Source organism: Echinops telfairi, unplaced genomic scaffold (assembly GCF_000313985.2).
Source record: "Echinops telfairi isolate 266 unplaced genomic scaffold, ASM31398v2 ScPeMD7_12;HRSCAF=54, whole genome shotgun sequence".
In the NCBI taxonomy this organism is placed as follows: Eukaryota; Metazoa; Chordata; class Mammalia; order Afrosoricida; family Tenrecidae; genus Echinops; species Echinops telfairi.
The window spans coordinates 136,351-153,282 of record NW_022103909.1 but is presented as its reverse complement, the minus strand read 5'-3'; the positions used below and the strand labels follow the sequence as shown (position 1 = coordinate 153,282).

Below are 16,932 nucleotides of genomic sequence, written 5' to 3'. Positions count from 1 at the left end.
AAAAAAGACAATGGCGGACCAATGGGGCTGAAAGAGGAAGTCTAACCAGCACTAGAGGCATTGGCAAAGTGCTCCAGGAATTGACAGCACGCCAACTGGGATGCTTCCGTATATAAAGGCAACACCGGAAGTGCCCACGTGTCCCTGTCTAGAGACCAATGCCTGGCCAACTGACTGGAAAAGATCTTTATTTGTGCTTCTTCCATAGAAAGGTGATCCCACAAAATGCAGAAATTATTTAAAAAAATCATTAAGATCGCATGCACAATTTGATATATGCATGGATTGTGATAAGAGTTGTATGAGCCCCCAATAAAATGATTAAAGAAAAAAGAGGAAAAAAATTACAGAAACACTTCCAGAGAAGCAAAACATCTTTAACATATTATTACAGTAGTAATAATAATAATGTTCCAATACAAGCTGTAAAAAAATGGATGTATATGATTGAACTATTGAATTCTATATGTGAGTTATATACCAATATATATTTTAAAAATAAATAAAATATACCAGAATTACTGACTGAAAAAAAAAAAGATCGCATGCAATTAAAATTTTGCTGAAGATAATTCTTTTCGATGGTTGCAGCAATACATCCACAAGTAACTGCCAGACACTCAGAGGAGGATGTGGTATGAGGAATATCCTTGTCGATGTCGTATGGAGCGTGCCTGAAAGCAGACACCACCACAAATATCTTTACTTGTGTTTTATTGACTGTGTTGTATTCAACTATATGAATCCTAACAAGCTACGGATAAGCTATGGAAAAGAACTGGAACTCCGGAACACTTCATTGTGCCCATGTGGAACCTGTACATAGACCATGAGCCAGTTGGGCTCACAAAACAAGGGACTACCTTGTGGTTTAAAATCAGTAAAGGTGTGTGTCAGAAGTGCATCCTTTCACCATACTTACCCAATCTGTGTGCTGAGCAAGTGATCTGAGAAGTTGGACTACATGAAGAATGCAGCATCAGGCTCAAAAGAAGATCACTAACCAACTTGTGATCTACAGATGACACAGCCTTGCTTGCTGAAAGAGGGCTTGAAGCACGTGCCGATCAAGATCAAAGACCCTAGTCTTCAGTATGAATTATATCTCAACATTAGGAAACAAAACCCCTCAGAAATGGACCGATCAGCAATATCATGAGAGGAGAAAAGACTGACGTTGTCAAAGGTTTTGTTCTCCCTGGACCTCTAAGCAATGGCCATGAAGCAGCAGTCAAGAAATCAAACGATTGCACTGGGCAAGTTTACTGCAAAGGAGCTCTTGAGAGCACGGGGCGTCACTGAGGTGTGTCCCGGCCCCACGCCCAGGTCTTCCCAGCACCGCTCCTGGCAGCCAGCCATCGCAGTCTCAGAAAGCCGCAGCAGGGCGCCATGAGTCAGCACTGACTCACTGGCAGTGAGTCTGGTGTTTTGGTTTTCTGCGCAGAGGAGCTGCCCAGTGAACCAGGAAGATGGAGGGATGATGCAGGCATTCCACTTATGGGGTTGGTGAAGAATACGGGTTGTGCCACGAACTGCCAAAACAATAGACAAGGCTTTCTTGGAAGTACAACCAGAATTCTTCTAGAGGTGAGGATGGCAAGGCTTTGTAACATGAACTTTGGACGTGTTAACAGGAGGGACGAGTCCCTGGAGAAGAACGTCATGTTTGGCAGAGGGTCCGTGAAGAGAAGACCCTCAGGGAGAGGACCGACACAGGGGCTTCATACGAAGGGGCTCAAACCTAGCAGGACGGTGAGAAGGGTTCTGGCGTGGTGGGGCTGCTATGAGCTGGAACAACTCGCTGACCCCAGCAGCGGTGGGATGGCTCTGTGCATCGAGATGAGTCCTCCCAACTAGTATTGGAATTCTGACCTCTCAGGACACCCGTGGTGTGCTGTCATTGGGGAAGATGACTGTCTGTTGTGCTAGTGAGGTGGGACCAGTGTGGGGCGTCATCTAAATCTAAAATTCCAGCGTGATGAAAGCAGGTAAGACACAGAAGCAAGCACAATGGGAGGGGAGGTAGATGCCAGGTGACAATCAGGGCGGTGGACAAGGACTACAGATGCTGAGAGGACTGAGGAAGCTGTGTGCCAGGTCTTTCTTCCCTGGAGTATAAGTATAAAGTGCAGAGTACAGCCAAGATGTCCCCATGGTGTAGTTCTGCCGCCAACAGGCAGGGACGCAGGGACGCAGGGAGCTGGGGCTATCTCAACAGTGGTGACCAAGAACATCAACATTCAGCATCTCTAATGCTACCTGTATCCACCCACTCTCAGGAGTCCCACTCATAGGGATGCATGTATAAATCATCACCACAAGATGGTCTAATTCTATGCACATCAGGAGCTACTGGATGGGTGTGAACTGCCACCTTTAGGGCAGAAGCCAAGTGCAAACTGTGCCACCCAGGCTCTCTAGGGAATGGTGTTAAAACGCAACAAGAATGGTTACAATCCAGTTGATGCTAACTCGTGGTGACCCCAGATGTGACAGAGGTAGGTTCGAACTGCCAACCTTTTGACCAGCAGACAAGTGCAAACCATTTATGTCTACTGCCCTCCGAGATAAGTGAGAGTGCTTTACATCCCTTCAGAGTGGAGTGAGTGCTAATGCTGCCACGTTTCCCACTGCTCAAAGCTATGCTCTTTACCACCGGTCACCATCTCCCTGTACACGGAGACCTTCCACAGCGTGCTTTGGGCTCCAAGGCCTGCTTGCGTGCCGCCTGGAGCTCTAGTAGGAACTCGGTCTGCCTCTCAGACGCTGAACCTCCCTACGTACCTCAGAGTCCGGGAGAGCAGCCAGAGCCCGCACCCTGCAGGTTCCCCAGGAAGCACGCCAGCCCACAGGGGAAACAGGCATGGAGAACAAGAGGAAGGGGAAGGGTGCTGTGAGGATTGAAACATGCCCCCCCCAAAAAAAATATATGATGTAAATCCTAATCCCTACCCCTGTGGCTACAATCCCCTTTGGGGAACTGTTTTCCTGAGGTTAATGAAGGCTGGGTCCGCGTACTCTCCTCTCGGTCCGTCGATTTCCAGTCTTGGAAACCTTAAGGAACAGCTCTACTCTGCCCTGTAGGGTCTCTATGAGTTGGAATCGACTAGCGGACAGTGGACTTGGTCTTCTGCGCTTCGGTCAATCTCTTCTGAGATATGAACGAGCAGATTAAGCACAAATAGAAGGGAACATACTGGACACACGCTTGCCAAAGACTTTCGCTTAGCGCAGAGAGAGAGAGCACCTTCCCCTGGAGTGGGCACCCTGCATTCAGACTTCTAGTCTCCTAAACTGTGTGTGTGTGTGTGTGTGTGTGTGTGTGTGTGTGTGTGTGTGTGAGAGAGAGAGAAAGAGAGAGAGAGAAACTTGTTCACTAAAGCCACCCACATGTGAGATTTCCATTATAGCAACGCTGGATCGCGTGGGCAGGCACCTTGAGGAGGGAGATCTCCAACAAGACCCTGAGAAGGGGATGGAGGGGTCCAGCCACTGCCTGGTGCCCCTTGCTCACTCACCTCTGCCTCTGCGAGGCTGATCTGCCTCTCCAGATCCTCAGGGATCATTTTCCCTCTGGAAAAGAAAACTGGCTGATTAGAGAAGCTGTTGGTTCTCAAGGCAGGAAGGGGCCTGGTTGAATAGGGGAAGGTGGAGTTAGCCATGCAGAGACCCGAGTGCTGGCTCTCTCCCAAGAGGTACAGGGCGGGCAAGGGCACTGAGGGAAGGAGCGGCCATTCTGCAGGAAAGGGGGAGGGAGATAAGTCTACCAGAGTGTGTGGCCGAGGGAGGGCACTGTGGGAAGCAGGGGAAGAGTCACGTGGACAGTAGGACTTTCACCTGTCGTCCGCCTTGACCACTCGGACACTCTCAGTGCCAAGTCCCAGAAAAGCAGCACCCTTCTTGATGGAGTAGTGGCACTGCCAAAGAAGGCAGAGGGCAGGTTAGGAGGACGCAGACCAGGACGCGGAGAGAGAAGGATGAAGTCTATACCAGGGCTTCTCAAATGTTAATGCACACACGAACCCCGGTCTCGCAGGGGCAGTGGTCTGGGTTGGGGCCTGAGAGGCTGCAATTCTAACCAGCTCGCCGGTGATGCCAACCCAACTGGCCACCGCACACACTGTGAGGGATAAGGGCATGGGCTGTGCTCTCTGCATCTGTTCTTCGTGCCCCACGCCCAAACGGGGCCATGTGAGCAGGAGAGAAAGGCCTAACTGCCCAGGGGTGGGAAGGGGGGCAGACTGGGATGGGTGGGGGCAATCAGGCAGAGGCCTCAAGGGCTCTCTAAGGTAGCTGGCTAGAGGGTGGGATGAGCCTCGGTCCGGCCATGCGTCTTCCTACCTCCTTCGACGTGAAGAGGGCCAAGGGCGGCAGTGCCCGCAGGCCCTTCTGCTTGCACTCTGGGTAGCGCTGGTAGCGGGCCAAGTTCATGGCATACATGTTGGAGATGGAGCCTCCTGTGGCAACAAGAGGTGGCAGTGGGACAGGGGACAGGGGCTCGAAGCTGGCCCTGCCCCTCCACCCAGAAGAGGGTGACTGGCTCTCAGGCCCTCCTGCCAGGCTGCTCCAGAGGCAGCGGGCCCTAAGGCTCTGATCCCGGGCCCACTGGGCAAACACGAAGATAAAAGGGACTAGGCAGTCTCCTGCCAAGGCTGGCCATGACCCAGCTGGAGGAATGACCCTGTCCTGGCAGCTGTTAAGAACAGGAGAAGGCAGGGGAGGAAGAACCCATACAAAGGCCCCGGAAAGGGTCTCCTGTTTGGCACATACCAGGGCAGAAGACCCCGTCCCCTGAGCTCCAGCCCACCAGGGTCCGAAGCTTTTCCAGCACCTCTTCTTCCATGAGGACGAACACGGGGACGATTTCATACGTGTACCTGCCGGAAGAAGGGGCACTGAGTTAGGGACAGCAGACTGTGCACAGGGCCGCAGGTCAGGCTCTGAAACCAGAGAGGAGGAGCCCAAGAAAGGGGGCGCGAAGAACAAGCAGGGGGGGAGGGGCCCAGGGATAGGAACAAGTCGGTGACAAAGCAGCGGGGACACCAGGATGGGAAACTGTTCAGCCACATGCGAGGCAGGACCGTAGAGCGAACAGTGACCGGGGAGGAGTCCACTCCTCAGGTCATCGACAGCAGGGGGGGGGGCGGTGCCACAAGGACAGCACTTGCCCCAAAGCCAAGGTGAAGAGGCAGGAAGACCAGGTGCATGGGAACAGAGCCATGGAAGAAAGGGGGAGTCTGTTGACATGGTGGGGACGGCAGCCCGTGTCACAGAACAATCTGCGCAGATGCTGTAGCGTGGGGGACCGATTTGCTTCGTCAGCGCTCACCGAACCACAGTGAAATATACATATTTACAAAGAACGAGAGGAAAGACGTTAGCACTGCCCTGAACTGAGCAGGTGGACGCTAGTGGCCACCGGCCACCAGGAGGCTGAGGAAGCTTGGAGAGCTGGGGTCTTAAGGACAGACGGGGGACAGACTGCTAACACGTTGGGATTCCCAGGAAGCAGCACTGGAGAGAGAAGGAAACAGTTCTCCTTCCAGACCCACAAAGACAGCGCCTCCCCCAGGCCTAAGTCCCCTGTGGGGGCAGGGGGGAGGGATGGGGGGGTGCGGGCTGGCTCACTGGCTAGTGTTGAGGGCCTCCGTGATAATCCGCCCAGCCAGAGAGTGGGGATCCAAGCCTGAAAAGAGCTGGTTGAAGAACCGGGGGTGGCCTGGAGAAGAAGGGTAGGGCAGAGCGCTCAGAAGGGGGCCGGGCACAAAGCCCCCAGTCCCCTCCCACCAGGTGCAGGACCCACAGGTCTTCACGCTGTAGCGGATCACTGTCTGGCACCGCTCCAGGATCTTCTCCCGAGACTCCCCCTGGCTCCGCAGCTCCAGATCCAGCAGCTGCCTGAGCTCCTCGGGCTCCTTCCACTCGCAGACCTCGAAGGGGAGGGGGGAGACTCCAGGGTGTCTGCACCAGCCACACTGAAAATCTCAACCTAGCGATGCTTCTGAAGCAGCAGCTCGGGAGGGAGAGCGAGCGCGCCCACAGAGAGCCAGACCCGGGTCTGAGTCCCGAAGGCACACAGGGAGGGCTTCAGAAAGTCTGTGGCAAAGACGATCATGGGATTTTCCCGTGAACTCCTCCCTCCCACCCCCTCACCCCCCGCAAAAAAAAACCAAACCTTTTTATTGGAAGCTAATACAGGTACCATATCATTCCACAGTGTAATCACACCAAGCAGTAGTGCACAACTGCTACCACAGTCGGTGTGGGAGCATTCTCTTTCCTCCTGAATTCCTTGAGCTCAGCTCCCCGTGATCCCCGCCCCGTGAATGTTGCAAAGTCCCCCTCAGAGGGACGGAGAGTGAGCCACTGAGGACACTGGAGAAAGGCTCTCTAATAGGAGGGCAGGGCCGAGCCAGGTTTTGAAACGGACAAGTAAAGGTTTAAGAGGAGGAGGAAGAGGAGCAAGTCCCCACCTTCTCTGAGGCACTGGTCCCTTTCCGGATGGCTTCGTCCATGATGATCCCAAACACGTCCCAGAGCAGGGCTTCCATGGCCACGGAGTCCCCATCACGGGAGGAGAGTGGTTTTGAGTCGGCCATCAGGCTAAAACCTGTGAGCAGGCTGGGTGTCAGCCCCTCCTCCGCCTGTACCCCCCACCGGGACTTAGCCAGCATGAACCTCACCCTTCAAGAGGCCCAAGGACCCAAGTCAAGCCAGGCAAGTCAGTCCCAACCTTGCCAGCAGAGAGGGCAATGAGAGCGGGGAGGGAAAAGTCAGGAGCGATGGGCAGGGGGGGAGAGGGTGGGGAGCGCTAAGCGGGAGGATGGTCCTGGCCGCTGCCCACTGAACGCCCAGACAGGAGCTTACCTCTCAGCTGAGCTCTCTGTTCAGGTGAGCTGGAGACAGAGTACCAGGTGGGGTGTTCACAGGAGCAGGACTAGAAGAGCAGAGAGAATGGGGTCTAGGCAGCAGTCACATGGACATGACATCACCTCTCCTGACCTTTGCCCAAAACGGGACTCAGACAGATTGAGGCTAGGACTAACAGGTTAAGTCCCCTGAATAATCATTAGCTGATCTGAAGCCGCTATGTCAGGGAACTGACATAATGGTGAAAACACGTTACATTATGTTATATTAACCTCAGGGTCAAAGGGCATAGAGAGCAAACAGGGTAGAGAGGGTTCCCGCTGTGAAGCAAAGGGCCCAGAGTGGAGGCAGGGGGGCGGTGTGTGGCCAGGAGGGAGCCAGGGCAGTGGGGAACAGGCCCTGAGGACTAAGGGAGTGGGGGCTGGAGAGCAGCCAGCAGCAACCGGTGAAATGATCAGGCAGGCCTCAGAGGCTAATCTCTTTTTGCATCCCAAGCCGAAGGGTTTGATTTTTTCCCCAGAACCATCTGACTTCTGAGGCCCTGCAGCATCAGACCAGGAAGGGACCCAGAGCATCTGAAGGGAGGAGGCACAGCCCTGTGCCTGGAAACGCAAAGTGCTCACTCCAGTGACAGGACGCCAGGCAGGGGTCGCAGGAAGCCCCTCTGTGGCACTGGAAAGACACAGATGGCCTGGGGAGCACTCTTGGGCCAGGGCACGACTGGAGGCCGGATCTGAGTACTTCAAGACTCAGGAGAGAAAGTTGCTGAAGGAGGCTAAAGGCTGGGGACGAACTGCAGTAAAATGAGAGGCTAATCTTGAGAGTGAGTAGGGGAAATGAGAGGAGCGAAAGGGAAGAGGAAGAAGGAGGGGCACTGGGGGCCAGGAGATTATGTTAACGATGACGCCGGGCTTATTCTGGGGTCAGTGATAGATAGCACCAGGCTGGCCATAGTGGGCAGTCTGCACAAGGGAGCACAGGCAGGTTGAACAGTGTGAGCGGCACACGATTACGGGGAGCCCTGATGGCTGGCCCAGTCGACCAGGGAACCAAATTCACAGCCGCAGCGTCGCTTCCGATGCCGGGGGACCCTGTCAGACAGAGCAGAACTGCCCCTATCGAGTTTTCAAGACGGAAAATCTTTGTGGGGGTAGAGAGCCTCATCTTTCTCCCCATCAGGCCCGGGGATCTGAGTTTTAGCCTGCGGGAAAGGGGAAGTCGCCGGGAGATTCTGTGGCAAGGACCCACGTGGTGAAGCCACTGCTCTCATAAGGCCAGCATCGCGAGTCAGCAGCAGAATTAACGGGCTACTGCGGCAAACTGGGCAACAAGTGACGCACACTGGACTGAGGGTGCTGTTGGCAGGAAAGGGTACACACAGGAGTCTGATCGCCTGAGCATTAACTGGGTTCCACTACATTCAAAAATTACGTGGCAGGAGAAAGAAGTCGAAGATGACCCTAGGCCTGGGGCTTCAAGTCTGGGGTCGGGAATAGGGGCAGAGGCACTAGGAGAAACGGGAAGCACAGAAGGGGGAAGTTGGATCGAAAATGAAAGTTATTGCTTAGAAGCAGAGGCCTCCCGGGACAATGAGATGCCAGCATGCAGCTTTGAGAGGTGGAGCTGAAACCTTGTGATGATCTCCACTCTCCCAGGGACCGATGGCCAAGGAGAGGAAGCACCCACTGATACCTGGTGACTAAGGTCCTTCAGAGAAAGGCAAGAGAATCGGGGAAAGCTGATACAGGAGGGAGGAAGCTGCCACCAAGTGGGCGGCTTTGGTGTGAGCCACTGTCCACAACCAGTGGCCCACAATGGGTGGAAAAACCATTGCATTGCGTGGTCCTGCCCTTAAAGGAGTCCAGGGCACCCCCTTACTGAAAGGTCACGGGGAGGAGACAAGCCAATCAGGTTGCAGGGTAGCAATGTTGAAACATACAACTTTCCTCTACTTCTTAAATGCTTCCTCCCCCGACTATCATGATCCCAACTCTACCTTACAAATCTGGCTAGACCAGAGGATGTGCACTGGTACAGATAGGAATTGGAAACACAGGGAATCCAGAACAGATAACCCCTTCGGGACCAGTGGTGAGAGTGGCAATACTAGAAGGGTGGAGAGAAGGTGGGGTAGAAGGAGGGAACTGATTACAAGGATCTACATATAACCTTCTCCCTGGGGGATGGACAACAGAAAAGTGGGTGAAGGGAGATGTTGGACAGTGTAAGATATGACAAAATAATAATAATTTATAAATTATCAAGGGTACATGAGGGAGGGGGGAGTGGGGGAGGAGGGGGAAATGAGGAGCTGATACCAAGGGCTCAAGTAGAAAGCAAATGTTTTGAGAATGATGATGGCAACCAATGTGCTTGACACAATGGATGGATGTATGGATTGCGATAAAAATTGTACAAGCCCCCAATAAAATGATTTTTTTTTAAACTTAAAAAAAAAATTTACCTCTAAATTTACTTAAAATTAACCAATTGGAAAATTTGCCTATAGTCAAATCCCTGTGCTGTGAAAATAAATTGAGTAATAAATGGAAGAAAAAAAAAAGGAGTCACGCAGCATATCTGATGGGTGGTGCCAGTAGAGTGTTGAGCAGCTGATACAAATCAGTAGCATATCAGCACTTACTAATGATCACACCGGACTTACTGCCATGGTTCTAGTCTTTCTGAAGGAGGCCTGGTGGCACACTGGGTAGTTACGCTCGCAGCTGCCCACAAAAAGGTGGGGGCTGGAATATACCGGCCACTCCTGGGGAGATGAGCCCTGTGGTCCGTTCTCCTGCAGAGCCAAGAAAAACCTAGGGGGCAGCTCTGGTCTAGCACACAGGGTCGGCTGTGAGTCGGAACTGACGGAACGCAACAACAACGATCCTTCCATCACTTAGAGCAGTGATTCTCCACCTTCCTCAGGCCGCCTGGACACAGTTCCTCATGTGGCGGTGACCCCCAACCATAACATATCCGTAGCTACTTCATCGCTATAATTTTGCTACTGTTATGAATCATCATGTAAATATCTGACAGGCAGAATGTATTTTCATGGTTACAAATTGAACATAATTAAAGCATAGTGATTCATCACAAACAGTATGTAATTACATATTGTGAAATATTTATTTCTAATGACAAATAAATGAAATTTTGTCTGGAAGCATGGTGTAGCATGGGTAACAATCTTACTACAACAACAGTAAACTACATTGCTACATTTTGCGACAGTATGCATAAAAAGCCAACATCAGTGCGAAGGTTGAGGTAGCTTCTTTCTCACCAGATCAGCATATCTGCATGTGGGTGGACCTGCCTGGAGACGGATAGAGGAGAGGTGTCTGGATTCTACCACCGGAAATACATGTTTTCTAATGGTCTTAGGCGACCCTTGTGAAAGGGTCGTTCAACCCCAAAGGGGTCACAACTCACAAGTTGAGAACCACTGGCTTAGAGGAAGCATATTATCACTGTTGAAAGACGAGGAGACAGATTTCAGAGTCTCTTTACAAGTCACCAGGGGTCACACAGCCAGCCTGACCTTGCTCTGACACCCTGCTCCTAACCAACATGCCCCACTGCCTCATGACGCTCTCCCAGGCACTGGGTTTGCTGTGGCGGGGAGGCCACTTGGCCAGGAGGGAGGAGACCTCTGGGCCTTAGTGTCTGTAAGACAGGCACCCACGGAAAGTTTCAAGGTGATGAGAGTGTCAAGTGCTCTAGCGTGGAGCTCAGGTCATTGGATTTGTCAAGCAGACCGGGGACCCCTGACACGGGAGCATGGAAAGCAGGCTGTAGGAAGTGAAGGAGGAAATGACCGGTATGATGAGAGGCGCACCTCACTGGAGGAGCCCACCTGACATCGTCCCTCTCCACTCCACTGCAGTCACTTCTGAGGAAGGGGCTAGGGGACAGAGAGCTCCTGAGTAGCTGCAGGTGCCCCTGCAGTGGACTATGTATGTAACTGTCCTCATACCCCATGCAAAAACCTAAGCCTGTTCTGGGTACTTAAAACAGGGAAGGGCTCCTTCCCTCAGAACCGTGTCCTTTTCTAAAGTAAGACGACAGAACGAGACGCAGAAAAGCAGGAACAGAGTTAGGAACAGAACTGTACCTCTGACTAAGAGATGCTGGCAGGACCAGGGCGGGCTTTCCTGACGTCATGGGATCTTGAGTGCATCCGCCCCTCTAAGCATCCGCATTGCCTTCACCCACACAAGCTAGGTGCGATGGCAAGCTAGGTATCTCCAACTCCCTGCCCAGCTGTCCTTCCATCAAACCCACCCGGCAAGACCTCAGTTCAAGACTGGCTCTGCCCTCCCTCACGACATCCACCAGTCCAGCTGAATTCTGCGACTGGAAATTGTAGAGCCATTTAAACTAGCATCGATGTAAATTCATGGCCTCCCTGCTTATTCCAATTGAACGCAGTGGGTTGAACGCATATGTTTATCGCTACCCCTTGAAATCCCACTAAAATGACATCAACAGAGCGTTCAATCCAGAAGAATGCACAGATGGGAAAAGGGGTGGGGGGAGAAATAGTACTAGTTTTAGAATACAGGAAGAAGAGGAGAAGTGGTAACTGGTTTGTTAGCAAATGGAAGAAAGCCCAAACCAGTCTGTCTGCCGAAGGCTCTGCCAATGGGAAACAAGCTGTTGTTTGACACCGGGAGGTCAGGCAACAGGAATTAAAGGCATTAGCTATGTTGGAAGGCAAGATGGATAGTCACCGGTGAAACCAAGGAGACTAGATAAGAATCGGGGTCAGTCACCTCCCTGCAGCAGCAGCATCCAGAGCATGAATGATTCTTTCTAGAAGGGTCATCAACAGAAGGCTGGCCCCATGAGGTGGGGGTTAAAGATTCCCCAAATGTCCAACTTTCCCAAATTCCTGTACCATGCCATCAACTACTCATCCCCTCAGTCCTCTCCCTCCTGTCTTACTGAATCCACTACAACAGCTCCTAGACCTCACAAACCGTCAAGGAGACCGTTAACGCGATGAGATGCAAAGGCTGGCAAGTCCCTAAGGCATGGGTCAGGTGTCAGTCTGGAGAATGCTCCTCGCTCCTGTGGTTGCAGGGTCGACAAACCCAAATCCGGGGGTCAGACCACAGGCTGTTGATTCACAAGGTGGAGGAAGCTGGCAAATCAAGTCAGATGACAGGCTGCTGCTTCAAGTTCAGAGACCTGAAAGCCAGATGAAGACAGGTCAGTGTAGGATCTGGAACACCAGGGAGAGCTTTCCCAAAGTGCTCCTCGAGAACGTGTGCAGACCACACACCCAAGGAGACTAAAGGTGGTGGCTTGAGCCACACCCTCTAGGAAGGGGCAACTCAAGACACAGCTTACCCTAATCCTGCTCCAGTCATATAATGGACAACTCCCTTCAAAAGGGACCATTCTACAGGCCTTACCCTCACCGACCTCATGTTCATCCTGACTCAAAGCAACCCTACAGGAGAGTGCAGAGCTGCCCCCAAGGGCTTCCGAGGCTGTACTTCTGTGGCAGGAGCCCCGGTGGCACAGTGGTCTCCAGCTGTTCAAAACCACCAGTCACTCCCAGGAAAAAGATGGGGCTTTCTACTCCAGCAGAGTTACAGTCTCAGAAACCCAGAGGGGCCTATAGGGGCTCTATGAGCCGGCTTCAGAATTTGAGGGCTGTAAGTTTTTGAGACATCTTTTTTTTTTCTTCCAAAAAACATTTTGTTGGGAGCTAATATAGATATCATATCATTCTAATCACATCAAGCTGTGTTGTACAATTGCTACCAGAGTCAGTTTCAAAACATTCTCTTCCTTCTTGAACCCCTTGACATCAGCTCCCCTTTACCTCCATCCCACTGTACTCCCCAGGAACCCTTGTTCTACTTGCTGTCTCTAACGGTTCATCAGTCCTGAGTCTCACACCAGAAAACAGAAAAACATGTAACCAAAATTCAAGAGGGCTACTCCCCATGACGAACTACATCTGAGATACACCCTAATAAGAAAAAAACCCAAAAAACAGAAAATGCTGAAAAACCAGATCAGGCCCCAAGGTACATCAGAGGGTAGGGGGTGGGGGCGGGGGGTCAACTGGCAAGGTTTTAACTGTTCAAGTCAGGTTTATCATTTTGATCTATAGTCGTCTCTCCAATGCACTCGGTTTTGTGACCAGTCTCTTCCCATCCCACCATTGTGGACAGAGGGAAATCACCAGAGGCTCATTTCCTGTGTAGATCTCACAAATGAGTCTTGGGCTCCCACTGTCAGCCTTCTGCAAACAAGAATCTCACAACTTAGGCTCTGACACTATCCCCTCTTTGGCCTTGGACTGTATGATTTATAATCCTTCAGTCACTAATGTTAGTGTGCTTCTTCCATGTGGACTTAATTGACCTCTCACTTAGATGGCCGCTTGTTTGAAAACAAGCCTTTAAGACCCCAGATGTTGTTCTATCTGATAGCTGAGCACAATCTATTTTCTTCACCACATTTTGCTCGACACCTGTATCTTGTATGTTCCCTTCCTGCAAGGCTATGATGTAATAACGAATTGTTCTTAAAATGGAGTGAGGAGGATTTAGTGCAAGCCCAAAACCTATTCTTGGATCTATGTTTTTTTATCTGCCTTTGGCTCCCTTTAGAGACCTTCTTGATAATTTATGGTAGAGAGTCTTATCAATCATCTCCCTGGAACATAAAGCTCTTCTGTTAATATTGTCATTGATTATGCCCCTGGTACTAATTTTTTAAAACAGTGTTCAGAGAGGGATATTGGATCAACGTAGGCTAACTTCATATCCCCAATACCTGAATTACTCACTTGTACAGAATGAATCCTTGCATGACTGGACAGTATTTACACAAACAGGAGTTGGTTGTCAGGGAAAATTAACAATAATATTCACTGAAAATGTCAGTCACAGGTTTGCCAGAATAATATATGTATCTTAATACAACACACATGTCATTGATGTGCTAAGTCAAGGACTAGCCACCTACCGACAGTACTCTCCGCTTCTTCAAAGACCGCGAGTTTTTAGTCCTGGGTCCCCAGGTGACTAGTGTGTTTGAGGCAGAGTCAGTTAACTTTGCCGGGTTTCCCCATCGGGTCTCTGGAGCATGTTGCGCCTCTGGAGCGTGTTGTGTACCTGGAGATCCAGGATCCAATGCCCCAGTGTGCCAGGGCACTTGGCCTCGATCCCCAGGGTGTGCCCAGAAACTCGGGCCAATGTGGCTTACTTGGTGCATATTACCAGGGATACTCCCCCTTAGGGTTCTTAGAATTATTTTTAGTCATTTCCCCCGCCCACTTGGAGGTTAGTCCTCCCATCTTTTCCAACCAACAGTCAGGCACTGTGTTCTCCCAGCTGTGTCTGCTCTCTTTCCCCCGGAAACATGAACAGAAGGCATCATCTTTCCCCCTTGGAGCAGGTGGTGGGTTCAAACCACCAATGTTTTGGCTCGCAGTCCAATGCTCAACCCACTGTGCCACCAAGGATCCATTAAGAGTGGCATGGAAACCCTGTGGGCAGTGTTCCGGGCTCAGCAGGGTCACTATGCGTTTGAAGAAACTCCAGAGCAATGGCTTTGGACAGTGGCCTTGAGTGGCCCAAATGGTCTGCACCCAACTATTAAAGGTTGGCAGTTCAAACCCTTGCAGACACGCGGTGGAAGAAAGACCCGGTGACCTACTTCGGTAAAGTTCACAGCCAAGCACCTTGGTGGCCATCAGAGATACTATAAGGAGCCCTGGTGGCAAAGTGGTTGGCAAAAGTCACCAACTGGCAGCAGACAGTGGCCTAAATTCCACCCACAGGCAGGATTTTGTTTGGCTTCCTCACACAGTATGTTTTGATAATTTTAGAAAGAATTGTCACCACAAAAAAGTATTTCACATAAAAAAAAACCTTCCAGCTTCTTGTGAAAACAATTAGGAGACCTGGCAACATAAGGCCTGAATTAATACACAGCAACGAGCGCTGTGTATTAATTCCCTTTGTTATTGTTTGATTTGTATTGCGATTCATTAGGGTGCTTCCGATGCGTTCAAAGTTTTGATTAAGTAATACATTTAGACGGTTCAAAATTCAAACAAGAGAAAATTATGAATGTCATGAAAAACCTACTTCCCACTCCACCCCATATGCCCAATTCACACACACACACACACACACACACACACACACACACACACACTCCCTTACTGGCAGGTAGCCATTTTATTAGTGTCTTGGACACCTTCCAGGGTTTCTCATGTAACTGCTAACAAATGTGATTGTGTATTATTCTCTTCCTTCTTCAAATACACAGAACAGAGAATCACCATTGGGCACTCTACTTCTTTTAGTTAGCCATATATGGGTGATCTTACCAGGCCAGCACATGAAAAACTTTCTCCTATTCTTAAATATAGTAATTTTATTGATGTAGCACTATACTGTGGAAACATAGCTCCTAAAGTACACAGAATCAGCATCACTATGATTCAATTCCTCATTCCTTAGCATTCACTCTCCATTCCCCCTGCCCCCTGCTCCTGATAAGGACTAATGAGCTGTCTCTATAAATGCACCCACTCTAAACATTTTACATAAATGACTCACACAATAGGTGCTCTTTTGTGACAGGCTGCATCAGTTTTTAGAGTCCCTCCATGTTATATGATGTATTATTGGTACTTCATTTTTTTGTGTGTGACAGGTTGATATTCCATTACTTAGAGGTGCTACCTTTTTGTAATGTGCTTCTGATCTATCTATTCATTAGTTAACGGGCATTTGTTTTTACTTTTTGCCTGTAATAAATAATGTGGCTAAGAACGTTCATCTATAAATTTTTGTGTGGATATTTCTTTTAATTTCTCTTGGGCATAAAACTGGAGAGGAGTTGCTGGATCAGTGTTTAACTCTTGCAAAGAGCAAAACATTTTACTGTGAACTGGGTGAAGGTTTATTGAATAAATCAGTTTTCTGTTCAACAATTCATACTTGTTTGGCTTCACCTCACTGACTGCGATTCCCACAATGTAACATCACTAACCTCACTTCCTCCCTGTGGCTCCTACTTCCATTACCCTTCGTTCCCAACCTTTCTGAATTCTGTCTTTGGAAATGTTACCGTGTTAGGCTAGACAAACAAATCCAGTGATACTCATACAGGTGTGAGAGAACTTTATAGCAAAGAGCAATTCTGTATTGAGAAAAACATTCCAGCCGAATCCAAATCAAGTCTGTAAGTCCTATATTAGCCCATATGTCTGATACTAGTCCATAAAATCCTCTGCAGACTCACATAGCCACTCACAATAATGCTGAATGTGGGAAAATCACAGCCCAGTGGGTGAAAAGTCTTGTGGATTCAATGGTTGTGGACTTATCTCCAGGGCTCTGACTGCCATCAGCGTGGCTCCATGTGGCTTGTTAACAAGAATGTGAAGTAGAGAGAGTGTGTCCCGCCTTCATGGAGGAAGAGAGAAAGTTCCCAGAAGCCTCATGAGAAGGTCATGCCCCCAAGGAGGGATCATCAGGTTGTGACCTGATTGACATGCTATTAGACTCCACCCCTTCACTCTTTTATTAAGTTGACATCAAATTGTGTAACTACCACAGTTACCCTTTTCACACTGAATGGTTGGTTGGTTAAAAATTGAGTCATGAGGGTGGATTCAATTCTACCAGTGGGTACCAAAAAAAACCCAGAACCCCCCCTACTTTTCCCCCAAGCTAGGTATTTAAAATTTTTTAACAAAACAATATTATCACCATTACACTTAATATATTTGTCAAATCTACGATTCCATTTTTGGAAACATTTTTCAAACCCATCTGTTTGGATGGCTGACAGCATCTCCCTCCTTTTTTTCTTCACCCCTTCTATGTTGTCAAATCGCTGTCCTTTTATGTCCCTCTGCATTCACAGAAACAAAAAGAAGTTGCACACAGCGAGGTCAGGTGAGTAAGGTGCGTGGGGACAGAGAGACTTGCTGTTTTTTGTCAAAAAATGGAGCACTGAGATGGCTGCATGAGCAGGTGCATTGTTGTGGTGGCAAAGTCAGTCCCGTCAGCC

The 16,932-nt window shown here is 49.9% G+C and overlaps 1 protein-coding gene across 2 annotated transcripts in view; it reads right to left on the bottom strand.

The window, feature by feature from the left end:
- Positions 1-12,069, bottom strand: part of CSAD (cysteine sulfinic acid decarboxylase) — a 27,189-nt gene extending 15,120 nt beyond the window's left edge. The window contains exons 1-9 of one of the 2 annotated variants that reach the window (XM_045287215.1): positions 11,859-12,069; positions 6,868-6,937; positions 6,474-6,610; positions 5,804-5,930; positions 5,629-5,719; positions 4,771-4,877; positions 4,342-4,457; positions 3,838-3,917; positions 3,519-3,573 (exon numbers count right to left, since the gene is read on the bottom strand). In XM_045287215.1, the coding sequence (XP_045143150.1) occupies positions 3,519-3,573; positions 3,838-3,917; positions 4,342-4,457; positions 4,771-4,877; positions 5,629-5,719; positions 5,804-5,930; positions 6,474-6,599 (702 nt within the window). In that variant the 5' untranslated portion in view covers positions 6,600-6,610; positions 6,868-6,937; positions 11,859-12,069. Of the gene's footprint in view, positions 1-3,518; positions 3,574-3,837; positions 3,918-4,341; positions 4,458-4,770; positions 4,878-5,628; positions 5,720-5,803; positions 5,931-6,473; positions 6,611-6,867; positions 7,014-11,858 lie in introns of those variants that run through there. The other variant, XM_004711346.4, reaches the window with a different exon arrangement.
- Positions 12,070-16,932: the final 4,863 nt, after the last annotated feature.